Source organism: Carassius carassius, chromosome 48 (genome assembly GCF_963082965.1).
Source record: "Carassius carassius chromosome 48, fCarCar2.1, whole genome shotgun sequence".
Classification (NCBI taxonomy): domain Eukaryota; kingdom Metazoa; phylum Chordata; class Actinopteri; order Cypriniformes; family Cyprinidae; genus Carassius; species Carassius carassius.
Window position 1 is genome coordinate 12,877,510 of NC_081802.1, and position 27,849 is coordinate 12,905,358.

At 41.7% G+C, this 27,849-nt stretch overlaps 3 protein-coding genes across 4 annotated transcripts in view; all 3 read right to left on the bottom strand.

Annotated features, from left to right (window-relative positions):
- LOC132131973 (uncharacterized) overlaps window positions 1-27,849 on the bottom strand; it is a 125,474-nt gene that overhangs the window by 59,145 nt on the left and 38,480 nt on the right. Inside the window, exon 9 of one of the 2 annotated variants that reach the window (XM_059544174.1) lies at window positions 16,066-16,086. The exons of the other annotated variant lie outside the window; for it this stretch is intronic. The gene's annotated coding sequence lies outside the window, so the exon portion shown is untranslated. The remainder of the gene's footprint in view (window positions 1-16,065; window positions 16,087-27,849) is intronic. 2 annotated transcript variants of the gene reach the window in all.
- On the bottom strand, window positions 239-27,453 carry LOC132131968 (uncharacterized). The gene is made up of 7 exons (XM_059544167.1): window positions 27,118-27,453; window positions 26,791-27,015; window positions 3,269-3,592; window positions 2,988-3,197; window positions 2,731-2,833; window positions 707-761; window positions 239-595 (listed from the first exon to the last, which is right to left on the bottom strand). The coding sequence occupies exons 1-7, from the start codon at window positions 27,374-27,376 to the stop codon at window positions 401-403; spliced, it is 1,371 nt and encodes a 456-aa protein (XP_059400150.1). The 5' UTR covers window positions 27,377-27,453; the 3' UTR covers window positions 239-400.
- Window positions 5,701-7,038, bottom strand: LOC132131974 (uncharacterized). The gene is made up of 3 exons (XM_059544175.1): window positions 6,833-7,038; window positions 6,249-6,590; window positions 5,701-6,172 (listed from the first exon to the last, which is right to left on the bottom strand). Exons 1-3 carry the CDS (start codon window positions 6,876-6,878, stop codon window positions 5,904-5,906), a joined length of 657 nt encoding a protein of 218 aa, XP_059400158.1. The 5' UTR covers window positions 6,879-7,038; the 3' UTR covers window positions 5,701-5,903.

The window sequence follows — 27,849 nt, forward strand, 5'->3', positions numbered from 1 at the left end:
ATACTCACCAAGGCTGCAATTATATGATCAAAAACACATTAAAAAACATTGAATTAATTAGAATTAAATTCCATTTAAAATTAGAATAATTTTTTAAAATATGTTTAATTATTTTCTGTAATGGAAAAGCTCAATTTTAAGCAGCAGAAACCATGATACAGTTGGATTCTTTAATGAACAGAACAGTTTATAAAAAAAAAAAAAACATTATCTATGGGCACCTATGAATCAAACACCTCAACATTTTATCCATAAATCTGAGTAAATTCTGTACAACTTTGCAAATATACAGGACATTCATAGAAATTTGATATGAGCGAAAGCTTGGTCACAATACAGCAGACAGCAACAGTTGGGTTGTACTGTATAGGTCTATTTTAAGCTGGAGCTTAGTTAAGGTTCATCTGAACTTCACAGCAGCATAATGAACATCATCCGTGGCTGACTGTACCACAGTAGGAGCTGATAATGTGTTCTCTGTGTGAGACTTCTTGAAATTAATAGCTGAATAATGAACATCCTGATCATTCATGTGAACTTCTGTGGAAACTGTAGACAAGGCTGCAGCATTATCATACAGCGCAGCAGAACCCGACTAAGAGTTTGAGCAGAAAAGAGGGCAGAAAATAAAATATCAGTGACCGAACGCAAAATATATTTCAGCATGTGCATGTGAAATTAAATCTGTTTGTTCAGATCCTCTCACCTCTACGCTCCGTTTATTGTTCTCATGTTTTCGAGATGAATTAGTCTTTCTCCTCCTGTTTGAAAGGCATCATGTAAAAAAAAAAATATGGATCTTAAAGACTGAAAGACTTCTTCATCACAATCCAAACAGTCCACCAACTTGGAAACAAGCTTATTCCAAAACCACATCACATTAACCATCACCACCCGTTAAAAGATTAATTTCACAGTGTTGATACAGTAGCTTCACTGATTATAACAGGAGTTTTTGGAGAGTGCGTGAACTTGCGCTACAGTCATATGTTCTTTGATAGTTTAACTTAAATGTTATTTGTTCACTTTCTGTACATTTTCTTTATTAAATTAGCTTACAATGTTTTTAATAAACTGATCAAGTTAAATCCAAATACATTCGTATTCAAATAATTTATGACATGGCCCCCATATCTGGTACTTGCTAAAAAGGGTTTATGATGCATGTTGGGTAAACATTAGACAACTTTAAGCCGTATCCCGGACTTGATTCACCCTCTGTATGTGTGTGAGAGAGTGAGAGAGTTTTTCTCTGGGCACACACCCAAGTCCTGCAGTTATTGACCCACACGTTGACATGATATTGACATGCCATGCAAATGAATGGTAAAAACCTGATCGAGCATTCCATTTATTATTTATTTTTCTGGTCCAGGTGCCTCATGCCACCTCCAGCAAGATGCAGCCCGAGCAGATGCCCATGCCTAAATCCACCACTGACTCCATTAACTCATTGAGTATACGCAGATCCATGAATATGCTACCTAGTTCCCACCTTAACTCATTCGCACTAACCCAGACCATCACAGTTCACAGTTAACAGAAGTAAACGCTAAAGTAAAAGCTACACAAAGGCAGTGACAATCTTGGATTAATATTTATCAATATGTTATTCACTATTTTCGAGATTGAATTTGTGAATCTCATTAACGTTATAGTCAAAGTGCAGTGTGTGTCTTATTTACATTGTGTCACCTTGTTTGTTATAGAGAGAGGATTTGGGAGTGCACAGAACTCATTACTGAACAGAACGTTTTAAGCGGCGAGTGGATTTTGACTAACTTAAGCGCTTCTGATTGGCCACTGCATTCAAGAACTCAACAGATATGTGTGTGATTAGCTACATTACTCAATGCTGCAAAAGCATGTTGTTAACAGAAACCTTTTACCAGATATAAAAACAACAGGATTGGTTTCATGTTTGAGATGGCAGGAATTAGGCACTTCAAATAGCCATTTAGACACACCACAGTTTTAAGGAGAACATACTCGCCTGACTGATGAACTTGCACATGGTTTGTCTTTAAGCATATAAAAAAAACACCAGACACACATGTAAACAACATTAAAGACTTGAGTTTCACATAGGGGTCTTTAAAAAACAGAAGAAATAAGGGTAGAATAGAAGTCCGTCAAAACTTGTGCCATTTCTTCTGTGTGTAGCCCTTACAGCTCTGCAGAAGGCTCTAAATGATTTCGCCTCAGATCTTGCATGTATGCATTTTCTTCTTGTCACTGCAGGCTTAGAGAAATGTCCACTTAGACGACAAGCTAGGTGTGGGACCATATTTAATGAGTAAACATTATGAATGAAAGGTACAGTAACTGAGTTTTTTTCAGGTTTCCTTAACTTTTTCAAGTTATCTCTGTATAATCTCTAATAAAATAGTGTCTATGTGCACAGCTGCATACTGCACAGAATTTTCATTCATCCTGTCTGCTGCTTTTGTTTCCATCAGTGTTGTAAATTTTAACCACTTGGTGGATGGAAAAATAAGAGCAATTTGAATAAGCTATCTGGAATTATTGGACTGTTTGATTCATAGTTTAAGTATTTCAAGTGGATCGCATAAACACACAATGTTTTTAACTATCTTCTGAGGGTTTCTTTTTTTAGACTAGCCGGTAACAAAAGGCAGTTTAAACATCAGTGAAATTAGTTGTAGTGCACATCCCTAGTTTGCACAGAAGCCATAAAAACTGACACAACAGATAAAAACAAACTGTTACCTGTACCACAGGTCTCCTACGAGTGCAAGAATCAGAAACACGGACAGTATGATTACAGAGTTCAGTAAAGCTGTGTTTGACGCAGGTATCTGGATTACTGGACCTTCAAGAACAAGAAGCATGAAACAAACTCTGATATACTCAAAGCAGAAAAAAAGATACTTATGATATTAAAACACTAAATAAATATAAAGTACTTTATCTGATCGCATCCAACATTTCTCACTGAATCACATGTATCATGAGAGATGTGTTACCTCCTACAGCACAGGAATACTGGTGAAGCTCTTCATCGCTGACTGAGTCCAGGTACAGCTTGTTGTCTTTAGTGAATCCATCTGTTACCTGTCGTCCGTTCTTGTACCAGATGTAAGTATGTTTGTCGTCTGGAGTGCATTTAGTTGAACAGATTAATATCACTTCCTGTCCCTCTGAAACATCAGATGGGCTGCTTTTCACCTGTGTATCTGAAAGAAAAAAAAGCCTGTTAGAAAGTATACAGGAAAACTTCTGAACAAACAGTTTATCGATCAGTTACCTGTAACAGTAAGAATGACTCCAGGTGATCCAGAGTACTGGCTGCTAAATTCAGTGATGATCCTGAATCGATATTCTCCAGAGTCACTGATCTTGAGCTCTTTGATTCTCAGTTTGTTCCCCACATACTCCACACGACCAGCAAACTGATGCTCCTCACGCAGATCCTTGAAGCCACCAGGCTGAACGTAATGCCAGAAAGTTTTATTTACAGTATGATCAGAGGGATGTGTGTATGTGCTGGAAATGTCTACTGTTGAGCCGACCAAAGCACAGACTCTTCTAGAGGAGTAAGTCACATCCCAGCAGCCACTCTTAGAAATGCCTGAAAGAGACACAGATTACTGCTGTGAAAATTACAATTAAGGTCTGTTCACGTCAAGATGAATGTTCAGTGCGAAAATTCAACTTGAAAAACATTTTAATTTGACTCAATGGCTGCTTATGGGGGAGGGGTTGTGATCTCTTTCCCACCCATCGCACTGAGAAGTAAACTGTCCAACCAATAAGATTTGAGCTTTTGCTCACATCAACTGAGCTGCTGCTGGTACATGAAACTACAACCTAGATCAGATCATGCACAGACTATTTTGCTTGCCCTGGCAAAGCTCAGTGCCCTTAAAGGAATAATTCACCTAAAAATGAAAAAATTACTGTTAATTCACTCACCCTAAGGAAATCCAAGATATAGGTTACTTTATCTTCAGTAGAACAGTAAAGAAGAGTTTTTGCTGAAACCGTGGTTTGTGATGATTCATAAAATGCAAGTCAGCAGTTACTGCCACTTGAGATTCAAATTAGCAAGTAAAGTAACAGCATTTTTTGGGGGGGGGGGGGGGGGTGAACTATCCCTTTAAAGCCCACTAAATCACAGCCCACACTATCTCTATCACTGCTTAGGATCATTATCGAGGACATGCAATAGAACACACACACAGTGACTGGAAGAACACCCTGCAGCTTGGTTGGTACTAGTAGAGGAAACTGAGAAAACAGTAGTAAAACAAATGATTATCTGCTTAAAGGGATCATATGATGTGATTTCAAGTTTCCCTTCTCTTTGGAGTGTTACAAGCTCTTGGTGCATGAAGAAGATCTGTAAAGTTGCAAAGTCTAAAGTCTCAAACCCAAAGAGATATTCTTTATAAAAGTTAAGAGTTAACCACACCCCCCTAAAAAGGCTCGTTCTAACACGGTAACTCACATCTACAACACGATGTGGGAAGATTTGCATAACGCTGCGCAAATGTTCACACATAGAAAGAAGGTTCTCAATTTCAGTCCTCGAGCCCCCCTGCTCTGCACATTTTGTACATTTCTCTTATCGCTTCAGACATTTGTTCTATTCGAACGTAAGTGCCCTGCGAAGTGGACATCACAGGATATTCCAGACCGTTCTCATCCCAAGGCGTCATGTACTGACCCTTTTGACATTTCGTCAACATCCTACGCACATGGCACCCTCTAGCGTCAATATTAGAAGCAGATAAAAATGGGCCAGAAGGCGCCTCCTAGCGGTCTAACCCTAACCCTCACCCTAACCCTAACCTTAACCCATAATCTGTGTCTCATATTGACGCTAGAGGGTGCCATATGCATAGGATGTTGACGAAATGTCAAGAGGGTCAGTATATGACGCCTTGGGATGAGAATGCGTTAGATATTCCGTCATGATACTAGTTTGAAGCAAATGTATATGTTCCATTCAAAAAGCACTAAAGTGTGCGAGACTTTAATTTAAATTGTATTTATTTACAGAGGTAATGTACAGTATATAATGTCACACTTGTCCGTGTGTGAAGAAGTTGCACAGAACAAATTTGTAAATTAATGTTCCGAAGTGAGGTAAACTTCAACAGATTTCCCCTGCTCAGGGAGTAGGGACCATGTCAATTGGAACACAGATAATGCACAGAGCTCACTTCTAACGAGGAATGGAATTGAGAACAACTGGTGTAGAGTAGAGCTTGTTGTTTGTCGTTTCTCCAATCACAAATGCAGACATGGTTTTATATTTACGCTGCGCGATGCAAAGCAACGCATAAAAAAACAATATAAGTCACTATAATCCATAATTAGGTCACCACTGGATGCAATAAATGGCTCATTTTAAAATGGGTTTTATTGTTTTTGTCTTGTGGCGCTGGTCTTCTGACAGCGACATGCATCACAGTATAGTAAGGGGCATAACATTTCCATCACACACTTGAGGCATTCGGCAAATAACAACGCACTGAATAGCTGGCCAATTACAGCATACCTCTCTTTTCAGAATGCTGAGCTTTGTAAAAAAAACAATGTTTTTCAGAAAGGCCGGTCTATAGGAGAAACAATAATGCATAGTACAGTATGTGGAAAATAATGTTTTTTGAACCTTTAACCACATAAACACATTTAATTACACTAAATACACAAAACAATCAATATTGGCTGTTTTTATAGGCTCCTTGTCTCAAATGGCACAATAAGTCCTTGTGGTTTTCTTCCAAAAACATAATTTCATGACGTAATGACACTATTTAAATACACAAATGTGGAAATTGCACAGAATTTACATGACAAACATTAATCTTGGTATGAAAATACCTTTACATGTGTCCTCTTATTTTCATTTGTGAACAAACACTGATATTATATTAGTGCTTATTAAATAAAAATATTAAGTGTCCCTCACACACAGGAAAGGAGTTCATAAGATCTCCAGTAAGAAAACATGAGTAACTGGCACCAGCTTTGGGTGAAACTTCAATGCTCCTGGAATGACTAAGATCTTCTTTATATCGTCCATTTTTTTTCCAGTAGTACTTCTGAGGTCTGGACGTCAAATCACAGGAAGTCTCACAGGTCAGTTCTATTCTCTGATTTCTCTGGTCTGTAGATGCAGGATTCATCCTCACCTGCAGGTCTGAATTAAAGTAAAAATTTATAAAAGTTTACAAATAAAAACAGCTGAAGTGTTCAGAATCTGGACTCAGTTTCACCTGTGACTGTTAGACTGATGGCCGCTGAGCTGAGATGTTTAACTCCATCCTTCATGATGAACATGAGCTGATATTCTCCAGAGTCTCTCTCTCTCACGTCTGATATTGTGAGTTCTGCTTCGTATTTACTAATGACCTGCTTCACCCGTCCTGAGTAATCTGAGTCTAAAGTCAAATTTTCAGGTTCATTGTTTTTTCTCCAGTTTGTACTTTGTTTCTCGCTGAACCAGAACACAGATTTGATGTTGGCGTCGTCATAAGAGCACTTCAACTGCACATTGGTTTCCCTCAGAGCACAAATATTTTCACAGGTCACAGAGAGACGGTCCAATGTTAGAGAGCCTGATTAAAAAGAAAAAAGGAAAGAAAAAAAGAAAAGAAAAAGAAAGGAAGAAAAGAAAAATAACAAAATAACACTGAAACCGAAGGTTTGCATTTATAGAGAGATTCTGCTCTGACAAACCAAGTGATTCACTCTGAGAGCAGTGAGGAATCTCTCCTTAAAGTCTCAAATATCTTTAGTCTGTGTTGGAACATATTTGTTTTAATTATATTACTGCAATCTATTAATGAAATAATCTTACCTGAAATGTGTAGAATTAGGATCACTGATGCGATTCTGAAGTCCATGCTTTAACTTTCAAAATAATTCACTTCTTGGTCTAGAGTAAAACAACAAGAACAAAGTATAGGGAGGCAAGCACACTTTAATTTGAAGCCATTTATCACAAGCTCCTACATTAACTGCATTTGTTTCAAGTTAAAACATGGGTAAAGAAATGTAGTGTCAAGGTCTGAAGTCTAGCAGGAAATCAGATGATCTCATTTCCTTCCTTTTCTCCAGTCTTTTACTCACTTGTTGTTGAGCAACTGCAGTTAACCAATCACTTCTTGAGCATCTCTGTGTTTGGAACTTAACAGTTAATTTTTTTGATTTTACGTTACCCAAAACAGTTGATTTAATGACAAATAATGATAAATCTTGTTTAAAAATATGTTTCAAATTTACAGAAGTGCATTTGTCCATTGCATACGGTTTTGAAAAATGACTAGGCTTTAATGACTATTAAAGGTGACATATCATGAAAATCTGACTTTTCCAGGTTTTATGTGCTACAATCAGGTCCCCAGTGCATCTACCAACCATGGAAATGTGAAAAAGATTAACCCAGTAACTTTGTTTGGTAAGCCTTTTTCTTCAAGAGTATGAGAAGTCAGATTTCGCTCCCTTGGTGATGTGCAAAGGGATCTCATTATAATATTACCGCCCCTTAATCTGTAAGCTTCCACCCACAGCGCTGTCATTTTGATTTCACAAGTGACAGCGGTGTACCAGCTCTAATGCCATGTTGAAAGTGAGTAAAACATGCTAACTGTTCTGCCTTTGGTTGCACGGACGAGCACAGAACACTATTTAGATTTCCAGCCTCAGAGGAGACAACAGAACAGTGGATTTATTGATTTATAAATAATAACAGCTGGGAAATAAATCACTTGTTTATTTTAGATCAGTGTGGCAGCAGCAATATACAGTAGATTTATTTCCCAGCAGTATACCTACACAGACATAACCTACTGTTTTGTAACTCGTGTTAAATAAGTAAACTTCTGTGTGAATGAGAACTTAGTTTAGTACTCACATGCTCCGTGACAGCCACTTTCTGTCACTCAAGACAAGTCAAGTCACCTTAATTTATATAGCGCTTTAAACATAATACATTGCGTCAAAGCAACTGAACAACATTCATTAGGAAAACAGTGTGTCAATAATGCAAAATGATAGTTAAAGGCAGTTCATCATTGAATTCAGTGATGTTATCTCTGTTCAGTTAAATAGTATCTGTGCATTTATTTGTAATCAAGTCAACTATATCGCTGTAGATGAAGTGACCCCAACTAAGCAAGCCAGAGGCAACTGAAACTCCATCGGTGACAGAATGGAGAATAAAAACCTTGGGAGAAACCAGGCTCAGTTGGGAGGCCAGTTCTCCTCTGACCAGACGAAACCAGTAGTTCAATTTCAGGCTGCAGCAAAGTCAGATTGTGCAGAAGAATCATCTGTTTCCTGTGGTCTTGTCCTCGTGGTCGTGTGAGACAAGGTCTTTACAGGGGATCTGTATCTGGGGCTCTAGTTGTCCTGGTCTCCGTTGTCTTTCAGGGCTGTAGAGGTCCTCTCTAGGTGCCAATCCACCATCTGGTCTGGATACATACTGGATCCGGGTGACTGCAGTGACCCTCTGATCTGGATACAGACTGGATCTGGTGGCTACGGTGACCTCGGAACAAGAGAGAAACAGACTAATATTAGCGTAGATGCCATTCTTCTAATGATGTAGCAAGTACATCGGGTGTTATGGGAAGTGTTCCCGGTTCCGGTTTATCTAATTAATGCATCCTAAAAATCCTTTAACATGATTTAGTTTCCTTTAACATGATTCATTTCAACACGATAAACAATAATCAGAACTAAAACACGGTTTTAGCAGGTCCCAGCTGTAATGACTCAGCTCTATTCTGGAAAAGGAGGTGGAGAGCAGCCACTCATTTGCATTTAAAGACACAGGCCCAAAAACTGTTTCTGCTTTAACTCAAATAATGATTAAAGGCCCTCTGTAGCGAATCCATGTGTTTTTGTAAGAAAAATATCCATATTTAAAATGTATTAAACACTTTTCTCTGACAACTAATTCCATAACTGTGGAGCAGCTACTGCAAAGGCTCTGTCACTTTTAAAGTTAAGATGTGACCGTGGGATGTATAAAAGATCTTTATTAGCAGATCTGAGGGACTTAAGAGTAGAATTAAATCTTTAGTGTAGAATTAAACCAGTTACTGATACACTAAATAACTTTTAAGCAATAAGCATGTTTCTGACTTTTACACAGCAATAACACAGGTGCTTCTCAATAAATTAGAATGCCGAGGAAAATTTCATTTATTTCAGTAATTCAACTCAATTGTGAAACTCTTGTATTAAAAAAAATTCAATGCACAAAGACTGAAGTAGTTTAAGTCTTTGGTTCTTTTAATTGTGATGATTTTTGCTCACATTTAACAAAAACTCACCAATTCACTATCTCAACATATTAGAATACTTAATAAAACCAATAAATAAAAAAACATTTAGTGAATTGCTGGCCTTCTGGAAAGTATGGTAATTTACTGTACACATACTCAATACTTGGTAGAGGCTCATTTTGCTTTTATTACTGCCTCAATTCTGCGTGGCATGGAGGTGATCAGTTTGTGGCACTGCTGAGGTGGTCTGGAAGCCCAGGTTTCTTTGGCAGTGGCCTTCAGCTCATCTGCATTGTTTGGTCTCTTGTTTCTCATCTTCCCCTTGACAATACCTCATAGATTCTCTCTGGGGTTCAGGTCTGGTGAGTTTGCTGGCCAGTCAAGCACACCAACACCATGGTCATTTATACAACTTCTGGTGCTTTCCACAATAGTGTGTTTCATAGTTATTATCAATTGTTCATTAGATGGATTGCCTGAGGGAAGAAACTGTACCTTTGTCTGGTTGTTCTGGTGCTCAGTGCTCTGTAGCGTCAACCAGAAGGCAACAGTTCAAAGTGGTCCTCACATAAGTTCCCGGTCTGTCTAGGTGTTGCAGAACATAATGCAGTCCAATGTTTACTGCATCGTCCACAGACCTGTTTGCTCTGTAGACAAACTGAAGAGGATCCAGTAAGGTTCCAGTAATGTCCTTCAGGTGGGCCAGCACCAGTTTTTCAAATGATTTCATGACTACAGATGTTAAAGCCACACACCTGTAGTCATTTAATCCTGTAATGTTGGATTTCTTTGCATTCTAGCATTCTTTCCTTATTTATTTATTTATTTATTTATTTATTTATGTTTTAAAACATAATATCTTGGATTTATTAGTAAAAAAGCTCTCAATATTTTCAATACAACACTGAACCACAATTTGTTTAAGAAAAAAAAAAAAATATATATATATATATATATATATATTAATGAAAATGACAAGAACCATAATTATTTTATTTTTATTTTTTTACAGTGTGGGTAATCAAAAATTTTACACACACTTGAGGTCTTAACATCGTGTTGGTGTTGTCATAAGAGCACTTCAACTGCACATTGGTTTCCCTCAGAGCACAAATGTTATCACAGGTCACAGAGAGATAATCCAATGTTAGACAGCCTGATTTAAAAAGAAAGAAAGAAAGAAAGAAAGAAAGAAAGAAAGAAAGAAAGAAAGAAAAAGAAAGAAAGAAAGAAAGAAAGAAAAAGAAAGCTAACAGTACATTGAGCTAACAAAAGTAACATTGCATTGATGGAGAGATTCTTCTCTAACAAACCAAGTGATTCACTTTGAGAGCAGTGAGACATCTCTCCTTAAAGACTAAAATGTCTTGGGTAACTGCAGTTAATCACTCATTTTTGAGCATCTCCATGTTTGGAACTTTCCGATTCACTTTTAGATAAAAAATTTCCCAGTCAGCTAAGTCAACTAAAAATAAGGATAAATCTCGTTTAAAGCATGTTTCAAATGTACAGAAATGTGTTTGTTGATTTCATATGATTTTGAAAAACCCTAACACCATTTTCAACAAAAGTAAAATTAATGACTCTAAAATGTGATGTAACTATCAAAAAACAAACAAAAATATAGATATTTTCTTCACACCCTGAATATGAGTGAGTGAACATCTTAATTATTATCTTCAAAAATGATTTAAAATGTTTTAATTAATCGCATTGTTAATCACAAAACTATATGCATTCAAAAGTAGTGTATTATGCACTTTTTTCCATTTAAAAATAGGCCTACTGCCATATGAACAAAAGTGTAATATAATTTGGTTTGCAAACACTTTAAACAAATAAGGTGCTTTTTTACAGCGGCGTTCCTTTTACATAGTAGCAGTTAAAATATTTATTGTAGCCTAAATCTCAGCTTATAACATTAAACATAAAACAAGCTATTTGTCACTGCCAGGGCATTAACGTTTTTATAGAAAATGTTTTATAGTTATAGAAAAAGAAGTTATGCTCAGAGTCTAGAGCCTCGATCATAACATTACAACAGGCACCTTCCTATTAGAGACCTGCACGATCGCAGGACTCATTGCAGCAGAGTGCGACACTTGTGCGGGTGTAGACTCGTGTGTGCGGGATGTGGGAGAATAATTAGGGTGTGCTCGCACTAGGCAATCTTAATCCAGAAAGCCTAGTTCATTTGACTAAAGTGATCATTCTGTTCATCAGTCCCTGTCTCGGTGGGAAGAGGTGGGCAAGAGCGCAGTTATACATAGATCAGTGAGTGCTAACCGCGCCGGAGCACAGATCTTCTGATATGTGCTGCATGATTGCGTGAATATTTCTGAGCTGTGAAATAGATAGATATGTAAAACAATATATTGTGAGAGGGCCTCGTGTTACCGCATCCCATATGACTCAAAATAATAAACCACAAAGTTAACCAAACAAAATGATTCACTCCACTGTGTGGAGCGAGAGCACTTCTCTGCTGTCTTCACGTGCTATCGGAAACTTCCTATTTTCAACTCATAAAGTCATAATTATGAGCTTGTTGCATTCTTTTCTGTTAAAAATAACAGTGGACAGTGGTTTGTGAATGTTGATGCTTAGCCTAAATAATTTGATCGGGAGCATCCCCTCCTGTGACCCATGATTTGTCTATATGTGCATTCAGAGCCAGTGAGCAACAGACTTACACAATAATAATAAAAAAACTGCGATAATAACACTTTAACGTGCCCATAAATGGTTTTTATGTATTTTTTCATGAATTATTGTGAATTAATTAATAAATATATTTACAGTCAGCACCACATGATAGTTGCACCACATGCTATTTTAATTAAATAGTAAAATATATAGTAAAGCTACTTCAGGCATTTTAATAAAGGTGTGTTTTTTTTTCTCCATTTCAGTATCAGGATTATTCAGAAAAACAGTTAATTTGATTGTCCACAATATGATGGATATGCACCCGAAACCTCAATATATTCAGTTTACAGCTTTATTGTGTTTTTCCATTGTGACATCATCACCTAGCAACAGTCAGAACTGTCAGCAGCAACATCAATGATACAGTGATGTCATAAACAGTGACATATCAGTGTCTGCATAATCAAGCAAGCCTCAAATAAAACAAAATGATAGTCCAGGTTTCCCCATGTTTTTGTCAAAAGTTCAAAGTAGAAGTTTTAGTTTCATATTATTTTGATGGTCCCTTTAACACATTCAGTTGACTATAAGTCAGGTTGCACCTACAGTACATGTGTACAAACTCTCATTAGAGTATTAGTAGAGAATTAGTAGACTTGTAGGGTGCAGGTTGAAATAAGTTGACATGTACTTGCAAAGTTACTTACAGTATAGTCAGTAGAATGTATTTGGGAGACCAGGACAACAAACAGTTAGTAGACACGAAGGTGCAAAATTACTCATTGTCAACAGAATGTTCGAACCATCAAAATAAAGTGTTACCAAAGTATTAATGGGTCTGGAATAGGAAAGATCATTTGAATATTGTCAGGTTTTTTATTTTTATTTTTTTATTCAGTAGTAAATCTGAGGTCTGGACGTCAAATCACAGATCTGTTCTGCTGTCTCATTTACTGGGTCTGTAGATGCAGAATTAATCCTCAATTGCCTGCCTGAATAGAGTAAAAAATTAAGAAAGCTTAATCACAGTAAACAAATGTACGTTCAGGAAAACCCTAATATGTACAAAGGCATCCTCTGAATAAATCTGCGGTAGCTGAGCTGAATAAAAAGCAGAAACATTGGTCTACTTTCAAAAGTAAGCCAATCTACATTTTCCTACTACGTAGTTGCCTAGTCACTGTTGTTTATTTCATGTGGTTTATGTGGCAATGACCAAGCATTGTTTTACTGCTGATTTGATAATGGTGACGTCTGTCAGATGCGTGTGTGTGTGTGTGTGTGCTGTGGCCACCGTGGTTGTGTTCTTTTCTCATGATGACATACAGGCTTATGCTCTGATTGAACTGGTGTATTCAAGCAGGTGTAGTTTTGTTGGCCTATTTTCATTACAAATGCATTTAAGTCTAGGCCCACCCGATTTTGTCTGGGACCACAGTGATTCCTGGCTACACTACTGGTGTGTATGGTGTCATAAGAGCACTTCAGCTGCCCATTGGTTTCCCTCCAAGCACAACTATTCTTACAGGTCACCGAAATGCGGTTCAATTTTAGAGAGCCTTATTTAAAGAAAATACAATTTCTGCACTGGACATGAACACTGCTACTGACATTCTTTGCGTCACTCTAACATCTTGCTTAGAGAAATTTTATATTTTTGGGTAAGAATAAAAAGCACTTAGTACTTAGTGTCTTTTACTCCAACATAACATTCAGAAACAAATCATTTGACTGTGTTAATGAGTGAACCACTGAATCATTTATTCCACCAATTTGTTCAAAAAGCTGATTGATTCAATAAGTAAACACCATCCATTGCTCAGAGACGCAAAACAGTGCTGTGATCTGTTTGGAACTATTTAGTTGGCAAAATTTAGAAAAAAACAAGCAATATAATGTCTAAAAGGTAAGTCATTTATTGCTTTACTGAACTTGCATAAAATTATTATTTAATGTGTTCATTCATCTGCAGAAAAATGGTACTCTTTGTGTGATATAGATTAAGATAACTAGGCCTACATTAAATAATTTAAATATAAAAAATATAAAGAAGGATTTTTGCCGTCTACTATTAGAACGCCTGGAATTTTGAGGTTTAATAGACTAACAAATCAATGTGCGTGCACTCTGTGTGGTTAGTGATATTTGGTGACACATCATTACAACAACTCTTACCATCATCGCAGACGACCCTGTATTGCGCCCCCCCCCCCCCCCTACTCGACATGAGTGGGAAATGTCATGAAATCATCCGCGGTTGTGTGCGCACTTGTTTGCACAAGAGTGTTTTTTGGAGTCTAACTTGCAAACGCCAGACCACTGATTCATCCAACCTGCTTTCCTACAGTCTGTGTTCTTCTGACTATTTAGTAGTAAGTAACGAATATACTTAGGGGAAATGTATCAGAGTAAAATTATACATTTTAATTTGGAAATGTAGTCGAGTAAAAGTAAAAGTTGCCTAAAATATAAAAACTCAATTAAAATACAGATACTCCCAAAAAATACTTAAGTACTGTAACAAAGTATTTTTACTTGGTTACATTACACCACTGCTAAAGACACATATTTTACGCCAGCACCTGACCAGTTAATACTATCACTTACATATTCTATAAGCTCTAATTTATATATATAAACTTTTTATATGTACTGATAATTGAGAATCGTCACAGCACTTATATTGTTGCTCTCTTGTTTGTCTGATTGCTTTTAATGTTCTCCTCATTTGTAAGTCTCTTTGTATAAAATCATCTACTAAATGTAAATTTAAAGAAGTGCTTTTACAAAAGTAGTGTTCATTTTTAAGTCTATCTGGCAATCTTGTTTCCTTCCTTTTTGTCTCCAATCTTTTACCTAATTGTTGTTGGCCAATGGTGGTTAACAAGTTCAACCAGTTTATTTTTATACTGTTTGTCAATGATGAATTACGAAATCCAGTATAAAACTTTTCAGTTTTACAGAAATACATTTGTTGATTTCATATGGTTATGAAAATCTTTATTTCACTTTCATCAAAAGTTAATTTAAAGGTGATGTAACTATAACAATAAAATGAAGAAATATCCAATTTCTCTGATATTTGAAGTGATTTATTGACCATTGCACACAGTCATTAGTGTCTGCCAGGGCCCTTTCTATGATATTAATATTTTTAAATGTAAAAGTAGTGAAGCAATTTTGATCATCGTATTTATTTATTTATAATTTTTTTAAGATATAGGGTAAAAGATAAAGTAATGCGACTTTTGGAATTGATTTTCCATCATTATAATATCAGAATAGTTCATATTAAAAAATAATGCTCATGACAAAAGAGGTACACTCATGTAACTGTAGAGTAAATGATAATAATAAGTTTGTGTGTGTGTGTGTGTGTGTGTGTGTGTGTGTGTGTGTGTTCAAGTGCATGGCAGAAAACTGACACAATATGATGGTGACCAGTTAACATTTTCCAGACCTAGACTTAAACATCAGTGTTAGTTACTTATTGCACAATTGCTCGTTCCCCTGCTTAAAGTCCTGATATATCTGAATAAACTAAAACAGGAAACAGAATTGCTTGGGCCCTTTATACTAGAACTAATCCTTTTTAATAACCATTTTTTCTGCTTATTAAATTTTTTATTGATTATTCTGTGCATCATTGTGGTTACAGTTCATCCATTGAATAAAATAATGTGTGCACTTACACAAAAATAAAGAAATCAGATATTATACTTAATAAGATATTATACAGAATAAGATATTATACACAGAACACAAAAGCTGCACCACAATAAATGATGTGTCACTGTCTATGCTGCGTCTCATTTTGGAGGCTGCGTCCTCCGGAGGTCGCATTTGAAGGCTGCATACGTCATCGGGGAGTCTCATTTAAGAAAAGTAATCATAATAAAATTGACTGTTATTCCTTGTGATGTTTAAAATGCTACAGTTTATTTTTTACTTTGCAATTTAACGGTTACTTTTCTTAAATGAGACTTCCCCGATGACGTATGCAGCCTTCAAATGCGACCTACGGAGGACGGAGCCTCCGAAATGAGACGCAGTATGTAGCTGCTGACAGTTCTGACTGTTGCTAGGTGATGATGTCACAATGGAAGAACACAATGGCATCACTCCAGCGGCTCTGACAGAGAGCAGATGTACAGATGTAGAACATCAGATTCTGAGACAGACAAATACAAAAACATTAAATACATTGAAACCAATGTGCTATTGAATCCTATATATCAAAGTTGTTTAAATATGATATATACAAAATTTCTTACCTTCACTTTTTTTTTCAGCTTAGTTTTGAATTGAGATGCATTCTGATAAAAACCTTTTAAATCATAATGGACAATCTTATAACCTGAATTTATTTCATTATTTTTCATGCAATTATTTTAATTACCACATCCACAGAGCTGCTATTATGAGAAACTGAGGTAAAAACACCAGCAGAGTGACTGTATAATGGCTGAACGCTGTGCTGTCCACTGGATCTTCACAACACAAAGAAGTGAATCATGACTATCAGAGAAACCACCTGAACTCATCAAACATTTCACACTGAAGCACATGTATCATGAGAGATGTGTTACCTCCTACAGCACAGGAATACTGGTGAAGCTCTTCATCACTGACTGAGTCCAGGTACAGCTTGTTGTCTTTAGTGAATCCATCTGTTACCTGTCGTCTGTTCTTGTACCAGATGTAAGTACGTTTGTCGTCCAGAGTGCATTTAGTTGGAACAGATTAGTATCACTTCCTGTCCCTCTGAAATAACAGATGGGCTGCTTTTCACCTGCGTATCTGAAAAAAAAAAGCTTATTAGAAAGTATAGAGGAAACCTTTTGAACAATCAGTTTATCGATCAGTTACCTGTCACAGTAAGAATGGCTCCAGGTGATCCAAAGTATTGTTCTGAGGCAGTCATGAACCTGAATCGATATTCTCCAGAGTCACTGATCTTGAGCTCTTTGATTCTCAGTTTGTTCTCCACATACTCCACACGACCAGCAAACTGATGCTCCTCACGCAGATCCTTAAAGTCTCCAGATGGGTAATGCCAGAATGTTTTATTTACAGTATGAACAGAGGGATGTGTGTATGTGCTGGAAATGTCTACTGTTGAGCCGACCAAAGCACAGACTCTTCTAGAGGAGTAAGTCACACCCCAGCAGCCACTCTTAGAAATGCCTGAAAGACACACGGATTACTGCTGTGAAAATTGTCAAGATGAATATTCAGTGTGAAAATTCAACATGATTAACATTTTATGATTTTAATTTGAATCAATGGCTGTTATTGGGAGATCTCTTTCCCACCCATCGCACTGAGAAGTAAACTGTCCAAACAACAAGATTTGCAGTTTTGGTCACATAAACGGAGCTGCTGCTGGTACATAAAACTGCAACCTAGAGCCGATCTCTCACAGACTATTTTGCTGGCCCAGGCTAATACACATTTTTGTGACTTGAGAGAGCATGAATATGAGAAAGGAAGCAGGTCACCAAGACCATCCCCGGTTGGGAGAAAGCCAAAGATCAGTGCCCTTAAAGGAATAATTCACCCAAAAATGTAAAATAACTGTTAATTCACTCAACCTCAGGAAACCCAAGATGTGGGTGATTTTATCTTCAGTAGAACAGTAAAGAAGAGTTTTAGCTGAAACCGTGGTCCATGGTGATTCATAAAATGCAAGTCAGCAGTTACTGCCACTTGAGATTTAAATGTGCAAGTAAAGTAACAATTATTATTATTTATTTTTTGGGGGGGAGGGAGGTGAACTATCCCTTTAAAACCCACTAAATCCACACTATTTCTAACACTGCTTATGATCAGTATTGAGGACATGCAATAGAACACACACACAGTGATTGGAAGAACAACCTGCAGCTTGGTTGGTACTAGTAGAGGAAACTGAGAAAACAGGAGTAAAACAAATAATTATCTGCTTAAAGGGATCATATGATGTGATTTCAAGTGTCCTTTCTCTTTGGAGTGTTACAAGCTCTTGGTGCATAAAGAAGATCTGTAAAGTTGCAAAGTCTATCTACTGAAATTTAAGACAGTTGGACTCAACAGTGATTCTTATGACTTAAAGAACCAGTGATCCATGATAGAGCTCTAATTGAGCCTTAAAGGTTAGGCCCGACAGGACCCGAGCCCGACAAGTACATTTAGATTGATATATATAATAAAAACTTTTCCACACCTCAGACTTTGCTTTATTTGCTGGTGCAACCAAAACGTAATCGCCAGAGGCAAGCCTCCGTTTCACCTACTCAGCATACATTTTCGCATCTTTCTCGTACTAATCGAAACACATCATATGACCACTCATTTACCTCACAAACTGGAGCGCAAGCCCGAGCCTGTGTAAAATTATATAAATTATAATATAAATTAAGCCCAAACCTGACCAAACCCATCGGGTTCCCTTTCGAACGTTCACTCCTGTTATGTATGAGAAAACACATTTTTTCCTTTCTCCTGAAGCCTGATTTGTTCACATTTGTGTAGCTGCACAAACCAATGGCGCTTTAGCCCGCCAAAAGGGGTGAGGCCAACCGCTATGTAAGTCGGCTCGTAGTGCCATCTGTGGAAGAAGCTTCCACTCTGCTCACCACCGTGGAAAAATGCTAAGCAGCGAACACAAGCTTCACTCCAGGTATACGGCATCCAAAGAGCAATTTCGAAAGCAAATTTCCAGTGTGCATTGTTCCAAATGTTGCACAGCGAGTGTGGTTTGTGCAAGGGGCTCTTGCACAATGGAGATGGGCACAGCAAGTGCCCCGCCTGCCTCAGCCACCCCCACAAAGAGGCTGCACTCGCTGAGGGCTCGTGCTCTTTTTGCGAGAGCATGAGCCTTTCCCTCCCACCAAGCCCTCCCATATTTTTCCTCCCCTAAGAGGAAAAATCAGCGTGGCAGCAGATCTCTCTCAGAGGGCTCATGCGGTGTGATGTCGGCTCAGCGCCCACGTACCCCACCCTCCCCATGTCCTCTTAAGCTAGTGTGCTTTGCAAATGAGAACCAGCAGTGAATACTGCAGCAGCTCTCATCACCATTGACGGCGCTGACGAAAAGGGATACACCAAACTTCTTCCCATGTGGGAAATTATTGCCGCACATCTGTGCCTGCCATCTGCCTTTGGCTTTCACTCTTCACCTCTTCAAACACCTCTGAGAGACTGAGTTTCATTTGCAACGGGTCGCGTCGTGCAGGTGCAGCGCATGCCCGAATATTTTACCACTGTGATAGCAGACCCAAATACATTAAAGAGCAAAATTCCTCATCCTCTAGCAATCACTTACATGAATGTAGACTCCGCACTTTTTCAAGACAAGCTCTCGTTAAAGAAAATAAAACCTCTTGCCTCCTGTTATATGGCCTGGGCAGCCATTCCGTGAATCTCGAGATGGGTTCTGGAAACAATTTGACGAGGCTACTCACTGCAGTTCGCTCACAGACCGCCCCGCTTCAGAGGCATTGTTCAATCTTCTGTCCCGGACAATGAAGCTATTGTTCTCCGGCAGGAGGTGCATGCACTGCTTGCAAAAGGCACTGTGGAAATAGTGCCCGCAGCGAACAGCGAGTCAGGCTTTTTCAGCCGCTATTTCCTTATCCCAAAGAGGGACGGCAGGCTCAGACCCATTTTAGATCTCAGACATCTGAACAGCTCACTGGTTTTAGCCAGATCAGAACGGGAACTGAACATTGACAAAGAGCTGCTGCTCAGTCACTTGGAGCGCCTCGTGTTGGTCATCAACCCACGCAAGAGCCAGCTGCTGCCCAGATGATGAACTGTCTTTCTGGGAATGGTTCTGGACTACGACCTAATGCGGGCATGTATCTCACATTTCACTGCTGGTTTTATATGCACTATGTAATTGTGTATGTGACAAATAAAAAATAGACATGTCCAACTTTGGGTGTGGCGCACTGTTGGAGGGCTATCCGGCATTCGGCTCCTGGACAGCTCAGCAGGGATGCCTACATATCAACTGCCTGGTAATGTTGGCAGTCTCCTTAGCCCTGTATTCCTTCCTTCTTGCCATCAAAGGCCACCACATCCTGGTCCTTTCAGACATCCCGACAGTGGTGTCTTATATCAATCACCAAAGTGGCCTCAGGTCTTTATACAGACTGGTTCGTCACCTCCTTCTCTGGGCACAGAAATAACTCCTCTCGCTAAGGGCGGTTCATATGCTGGGCAAGATGAACCTGGGTGCGGACAGGCTGTTCAGAGGCAAGGTGGCCCCAGGTGATTGTGCGCTGCATCCTCAGACGGTACAGCAAATTTGGGCAGTCTTCGGGAAGGCAGAGGTCGAGCTCTTCGCCTTGGAAGACAACTTTCATTGTCCAACATTTTCTCGATACAGAGAGATGCCCTGGCCCACAACTGGTCCAGGGCTCGCCTGTATGTGTTTCCTCCTATCGCCCTGATTCCCCAGATCATCAGGCAATTAAAAGAAACCAAATGCTCCCTTCTCTTAGTAGCTCTACTCTGTAAGAACCAGGCTTGGTTTCCAGACCTGATGCTGCTGGTAAGGCATGGTAAAAGGCATGATTTGGCATCCCCTTCCAGAGTGGTGGAGACTTCATGTCTGGTGCCTCGACGGGATTCTGATAGGCTCCCAGCGAGAGTAAGCAACACCATTCTTGAGCAACACCAGATATGAGTATTTGTGGAACGTTCTAAACTGTTTAGGCAGTCTGAACAGCTGTTTATTTGCTTTTGAGGCAGCCAGAAGTGTCTGCCGGTCACTAAGCAAAGACTGTCTTGCTGGATTGTTAATGCAATAGCCCTGGCTTATGCATCAGAAAGACTGGATGCGGCATATCTGTCAGTGAGCTCTGTGCGGCCACCGGCTGGTCATCGCTGTCCACTTTTGCTAGATTCTATAACTTAGACACTCCCGCTCTGCAGGCGTGGATTCTATCTGTTTAATCCTCCCATATGGTTAGTGGTTATCATGCCCTCAGCTAAGCTTGTGGCAAGGTAACGCCTAAGTCCCTTAGGGCCCTTATTAGTGCTCTAACACTGGGCTCACAGAGCAGCATGTTATAGTTGCTCGTAGTGCGGTGTTATTGGATTCGTTCCCATACATGACGGGAGTGAACGTTGAAGGGGAACGCTTTGGTTACTTACGTAACCTCAGATAAGAGAACCCCTGAGATAAGGGAACACGTGTTATGTCATTTGCCACACTACAAGCTGCATAAATTGATGATCTTTGCTTCAGTTGAATAATCTGATGAATTGCACTACGGGCAGACATATATAGCAGTCGGCCCCACACCTTTTGACAGGCTGAAGCGCTATTGGTTTGTGCAGCTACTTAAACGGGAACAAATCAGGCTTCAGGAGAAAGGAAAAAGGAGTTTTCCCATACATAACAACCATTCTTTTATCTCAGGGAACCAAGATTACATTAAGTAATCAAAGCATTTTCTGTAATTTATATGCACCTGATTTCAACACCAAAGAAATCAAACAAAGCCATAAAAAAGCCTTTGCACTTAATCTGCTAGAAAACACTATAATACTATACAGCTGGAACTAAATCGTCTTGGTTAAGTATGTAACCCTCGTTCCCTGAAGGAGGGAACGGAGACGTTACGAATGGGATCTCGCCCGAGAGCCCAATCACCTTCGAGTGGTACAAAACGAGCCAATGGTACACAAAGTACCTTGGTCTGCAGGATTTGCATCGCGAGCTCCGCCTCGCAGAGCGGGTATATAAGGAGCAACGCGAGCAACTCGCATTCAAGTCTTCGCTGAGGAGCCGAGCCAGTGACCCGGCCATTCAGCGCAACAGCGATGTGGCAAGGGGACGTAACGTCTCGTTCCCTCCTTCAGGGAGCGAGGGTTACATATGTAACCAAGACTTTCCCTTTCAGTCGGTCACGTTTGACGTTACGAATGGGGTCCCTTACAAAACGCCACATGGCTGTCTTTCAGCGACCCATGTGAGTGATAGCACCCTGTCGTGAGGCCAGCATGAGTGAGGGCCTATAGCTCACACAGAATACACTGGGTAGCATAATCCAGCTGGACGTATGCTAGCAGGCTGCCTGCCCGTGGGAGGACTGACAGAAGGCAGGTATCTACCAAGGTGTTGATACATAAGAACTCTGAGGTACCCAGCCCGCATGGTGGAAGTTTCAACGACAGAGCTGGCAAGGGGGTTGCCAAGGGAAAGACACATGCTGCGGAGAGACTTACTGTGGACATACACACGTGGGATTACCCAGAAAAGGGTAATCACAACACATGGAGGCACCTAGTCCCACACAGGGCTGACCAAGGGGCATGTACGCAAGTGTTGGACATCAACAGTGCTGGAGGAACCCAGGGTTCTGACTGAGGAACTCACGTGGGGAATAGCACACGCATCCAGTCCGTGGAGGGGAATGGCGCAGCAAGCGGATTGACACTGAGCAGGTCCTTACTGGCCCGAAGGGGCGAGTACCCGGGAGGACACAGGCTCTACACAGAGATTATAAAATCTTGCGAATGTGTTAGGTGTCGCCCAGCCCGCAGCTCTACAGATGTCTGCTAGCGAGGCGCCATGTGCCAGCGCCCAGGAGGAGCTACGCTCCTAGTTGAGTGAGCTCTCACCCCTAGGGGGCATGGCATGTCTTGAGCCTGATAAGCCAGGACAATAGTATCCACCATCCAGTGGGATAACCTCTGCTTGGAGACAGTCTTTCCCTTCTGCTGGTCTCCGTAACAGACAAAGAGCTGGTCTGAGGTCCTAAGGCACTGAGTTCTGTCCACGTAGGTGCGGAGCGCACGTACTGGACGGAGCAGTGCCAGGGCTGGGTCTGCCTCCTCCAGGGGCAGCACTTGCAAGTTCACCACCTGATCCCTAAAAGGAGTGGTGGGAACTTTGGGCACGTACTCAGGCCGGGGCCTCAAGATAACGTGAGAGTTAGCCGGCCCGAATTCCAGGCACGCTTCGTCAATGAAAATGCCTGCAGCTCCCTGACCCTCTTCACCGAAGCCAAAGCCGTAAGGAGCGCAGTTTTCAAAGATAAAAACTTTAGCTCAACTGAGAGCAAGGGTTCGGAGGGAGCCCTCTGCAGTGCCGATAGAACCACTGCGAGGTCCCAAGAGGGGACTTGCTGAGGGCGAGGCGGATTGAGCCTTCTTGCTCCTCTCAGGAACCTGATGATCAGATCGTACCTCCCCAGAGACTTACCTTCAACAGGGTCATGGTGAGCCGAAATGGCGGATACCTCTAGGGTGGAAGGAGACAGCCTTCATTCCAACCCCTCCTGAAGAAAGGAGAGCACTGACCCAATCGGACATTTCCAGGGGTCCTCACGCCGTGAAGAACACCAAGTGATGAAGAGGTTTCACTTCAAAGCATAGGCGTGTCTGGTGGACACGGCTCTAGCTGAAGTGATGGTAGCTACCACCTGTGGTGGCAAGGTACCTAAACCTTTCGTGACCCATCCAGGACCCACACATGTAGGTTCCACCGATCGGGACGTGGGTGCCAGAGGGTGCCCAGTAGGTCCTTCCTCAGAGGAATTGGCCAGGGAGGGGCTGTTCGCGAGGAGTACAAGTTCGGGGAACCAGGTCCGGCTGGGCCAAAAAGGCGCAACCATGAGGACCTGCTCCTCGTCCTCCCTGATCTTGCACAACATCTGTGCAAGAAGGCTCACTGGGGGAAACCCATACTTGCACAGTCCCAGCGGCCAGCTGTGTGCCAGGACGTCCGTGTCGAGAGTGCCCTCGGTCAGGGAGTAAAACAACTGGCAGTGGGAATTTTCTGGAGAGGCAAACAGGTCTACCTGAGCGTCTCCGAATTGTTCCCAAATCAGCTGAACTGACTGGGGGTGGAGTCTCCATTCCTCGGGGCGAGACTGCTGCCGTGAGAGCTCGTCGGCTGCACGATTGAGCCTGCCCGGAATGTGAACGGCACGAAGCGACCTCAGATGCTTGTGACTCCACAAGAGGAGATGGCAAGCAAGTTGCGACATGCGGAGGGAGCGTAGACCACCTTGACGGTTGATGTACGCTACGGTTGATGTAGATCCTCTGCACAGGGGAGAGCTTGCTCTTTTCCCAGTTGACCTAAAGACCCAGTCGGGCGAGGTGTCTGAGCACCAGATCCCTGTGCTCACACAACCGCTCTCGAGAGTGAGCTAGGATCAGCCAGTCGTCGAGGTAGTTGAGGATACGGACACCTTGTTCCCTGAGAGGAGCCAGGGCTCCCTCCACGACCTTTGTAAAGACGCGGGGAGACAGGGCCAACCCGAATGGGAGAACCTTGTACTGATATGCCTGCCCCTCGAAAGCAAACCATAGAAACGGTCTGTGTTGAGGAAGAATGGAGACATGAAAGTACGCGTCCTTCAGGTCGATCACTGCAAACCTATCCATCGGACGAATGCATTCGAAAATGCACTTGGGCGTTAGCATCTTGAATGGGAGTCTGTGCAGAGCTCGGTTCAAGGCACGTAAGTCCAGAATTGGCCGTAACCCACCTGTCTTCTTGGGTACTGTGAAGTAAGGGCTGTAAAAGCCGGACTTCATGTCGGCTGGAGGGACCGGCTCTATTACGCCCTTTGCCAGCAGGGTCGCGACTTCCGTGTGCATGACAGGGGCATCTTTGCCCACCATTGTCGCGTGGACACCACGAAACCTGGGGGGACGCCGGGCGAACTGAATCGCGTAGCCGAGCCTGAGCGTCCGTATGAGCCAGCGGGAAGGCCTGGGGAGCTCTAGCCAGGCTCCCAGAAACCGAACCAGCAGGGTCAAGGGGACTACAGGCGTACCCACAGGGGGGCAGCGTGGTGAAGCAGACAGACCCAGCATGGGAGGCATAGCGTCCCCTAGCGGGGGCGGAGTGCGGGCACTCGTCTGACTCCAAGTAGCAAAGAGGGCATGAGAAGGCGGAGCGTTCTCGGGCCGGCTTTGCATGGAAACTGGCAAGGGGAGAGGAGAACGAGAGCGGCAAGGATAGACGTCGCCAACTCGTTCGTGGCCTTTTGGGACCTGGAGGTAGAGGAAACAGCTCTTTTAGTGAAGGTTTGGGGGCCGGTGGTACAGGGCCAGAGGCGAGACAAAAAGAAAATGAGAACAAAGGATTCTTCCCCGGCCCTCCTCCGGGGGAAGGAGTGGTCCTTCTACCATCTCCTGATGAGCTGACGTCTCCAACTCCGGGTCGCCCGTCTCAGGAACGCCGCTTGGCCTGGCGTTTGGCAGGCTTAGGGGCAGAGACGGGTTGCGCAGCACATCTGCAGAGGAGGCCGCAGGGGGGGCGCCCTCGGCGACGAGCAGGCTGAGGTGGCTGCACCGACGGCATGGTGGAGGCAGCAGAGGGCCGCTGGGGCAGGATGTGTCTGATGGCCTCAGACTGTTTCTGGGTGGCAGAGAACTGCTGGGCAAAGCTCTCTACCGCGTCACCGAAGAGGCCATCCTGGGAGACCGGGGAGTTGAGGAGCTGAGCCCAGTCAGACTCCCTCATGTCTGCCAGGTTCAGCCATAGGTGGCACTCCTGGACCACCAAAGTGGACATCACCTGACCCAAGGAACGTGCAGTGACCTTCGTCGCCCATAGAGTGAGGTCGGTAGCAGTGCGCGCCTCCTGCAAAACCCCTGGGTCAGCACTGCCCTCGTGCAGCTGCCGGAGCAGCTTGGCCTGATAGACTTGAAGTGAGGCCATGGCATGCAGCTCTGTAAGCCTTGGCCACAAGCTTGAATGAGAACTTACAGGCCTTGGAGGGCAGCTTGCGACCACCACGCCAAGCGGAGGCGCTCTGTGGACACAGTTGCATCGCAACAGAACGCTCTACCGGGGGAATCCCAGCATACCCCTTGGCCGCCCCACCATCGAGGGCAGTGAAGGCGGAGGAAGTACCAGAACGGTTTCGGGCAGTTAAAGGTGCCTTCCATGAACTGGTTACCTCCTGGTGCACTTGCCGAGATGGTCATGTCCCCGCAATGAGAACATGAGTCATCCACGAACGCAGTCTCAGCGTGCTGGAAGCCCAGACATGTGACATAGCAATCGTGACCGTCAAGAGGAGCGATGTATCGACCGCGCCCAGAAACACACGGGCGAAATGAAATTTTAAAAAAGATGCAAATCGGCCCGTATCTCTTTCAGAGGTGTTGAAGCGCTCAGGGGAACGCGGGAGCTGTCGCAAGAAACCCAGACGAACCACTGAATCGCTCCGTCACACCAACACCAGCTCTTGCTTGTAACACTCCGGTGATTGCAGCAAGCGATGTGCTCGGCTCCGAAGCGAAAGCTTGAATGCGAGTTGCTCGCGTTGCTCCTTATATACCCGCTCTGCGGGGCAGAGCTCGTGATGCAAATCCCGCAGACCAAGGTACTTTGTGTACCATTGGCTCGTTTTGTACCACTCAAAGGTGATTGGGCTCTCGGGCGAGATCCCATTCGTAACGTCGAACGTGACCGACTGAAAGGGAACTGGATGATCACTTGTATAATCATTATATATATATATATCAACCGACCCTAAAACTTGATAAATGCGTTATAGAAATAACATTAAATGATTTTCTTTAAAGCTGATTTGAAACTATGTGTATTGTGGAGTGCTGTTTTGTGGCAAAAAAAAAAAAGTGACAAGATCAACAATCGAGATTCTGTCTTTTTTTGACAGGCTTCTTGTCTCAAATGGGACACTGAGTCCTTGTGGTTTTCTACCAAATCAATAATTTCATGATGTAATGGTACTATTTAGATACACAAATGCAGAAATTGTACAATTTACATGACGAACATTAATCTTGGTATGAAAATACCTTTACATGTATCCCCATATATATACATGTGTGAACAAACACTGATAATATATTAGTGCTTATTCAATAAAAAATATTAAGTGTCCCTCACACACAGGAGAGGAGTAGATCCTAAGATCTGGAATAAGAAAACACGAGCAACTGACACCAGCTTCGAATGAAACTTCAATGCTCCTGGAATGACTAAGAGCTACATATTGTCCATTTTTTTTCCAGTAGTAATTCTGAGGACTGGACGCACAGGAAGTCTCACAGGTAAGTTTTACTCTCTGATCCCTCTGGTCTGTAGATTCAGGATTCATCCTCACCTGCAGGACTGCAGCAAGTGCTGTACATAAAATATAAAATAAATCAAAAAATTTCTAAAACTTTACAAATAAAAACAGCTGAAGTGTTCAGAATCTGGACTCAGTTTCACCTGTGACTGTTAGACTGACGGCCGCTGAGCTGAGATGTTTAACTCCATCCTTCATGATGAACATGAGCTGATATTCTCCAGAGTCTCTCGCTCTCACGCCTGATATTGTGAGCGTTGAATAGCTGCTTGAGATCTGATCTTTCACCCATCCTGAGTAGTCTGAGTCTAAAGTCAAATCTTCAGGTTCATTGTATTTTTCTCCAGTTTGTACTTTGTTTCTCAATGAACCAGAACACAGATTTGATGTTGGCGTCGTCATAAGAGCACTTCAACTGCACAATGGTTTCCCTCTGAGTACAAATGTTTTCACAGGTCACAGAGAGACGGTCCAATGTTAGAGATTCTGATTAAAAAAAAAAAACCAAGAAGGAAAGAAAGTAAAAAATAACACTGAAACCACAAGGTTAGCATTGATGGGGAGATTCTGCTCTGACAAACCAAGTGATTTACTATGAGAGCAGTGAGGAATCTCACCTTAAAGTCTAAAATGTCTTTAGTCTGTGTTGGAACATTTTTTTTTTTGATGAAATTACTGCAATCTGTTAATACAATAATCTTACCTGAAATGTGTAGAATTATGATCACTGATGTGATTCTGAAGTCCATACTTTAACTTTAAAAACAATTCACTTTTTGGTCTAGGTCTCAGATGGTTTTCGGGGTCTTTTTTGACCCCAAATGACTTTTGCTCAAATTAAAAAAATTTTTCCCTTTGTCCAAATGGTATGAAAC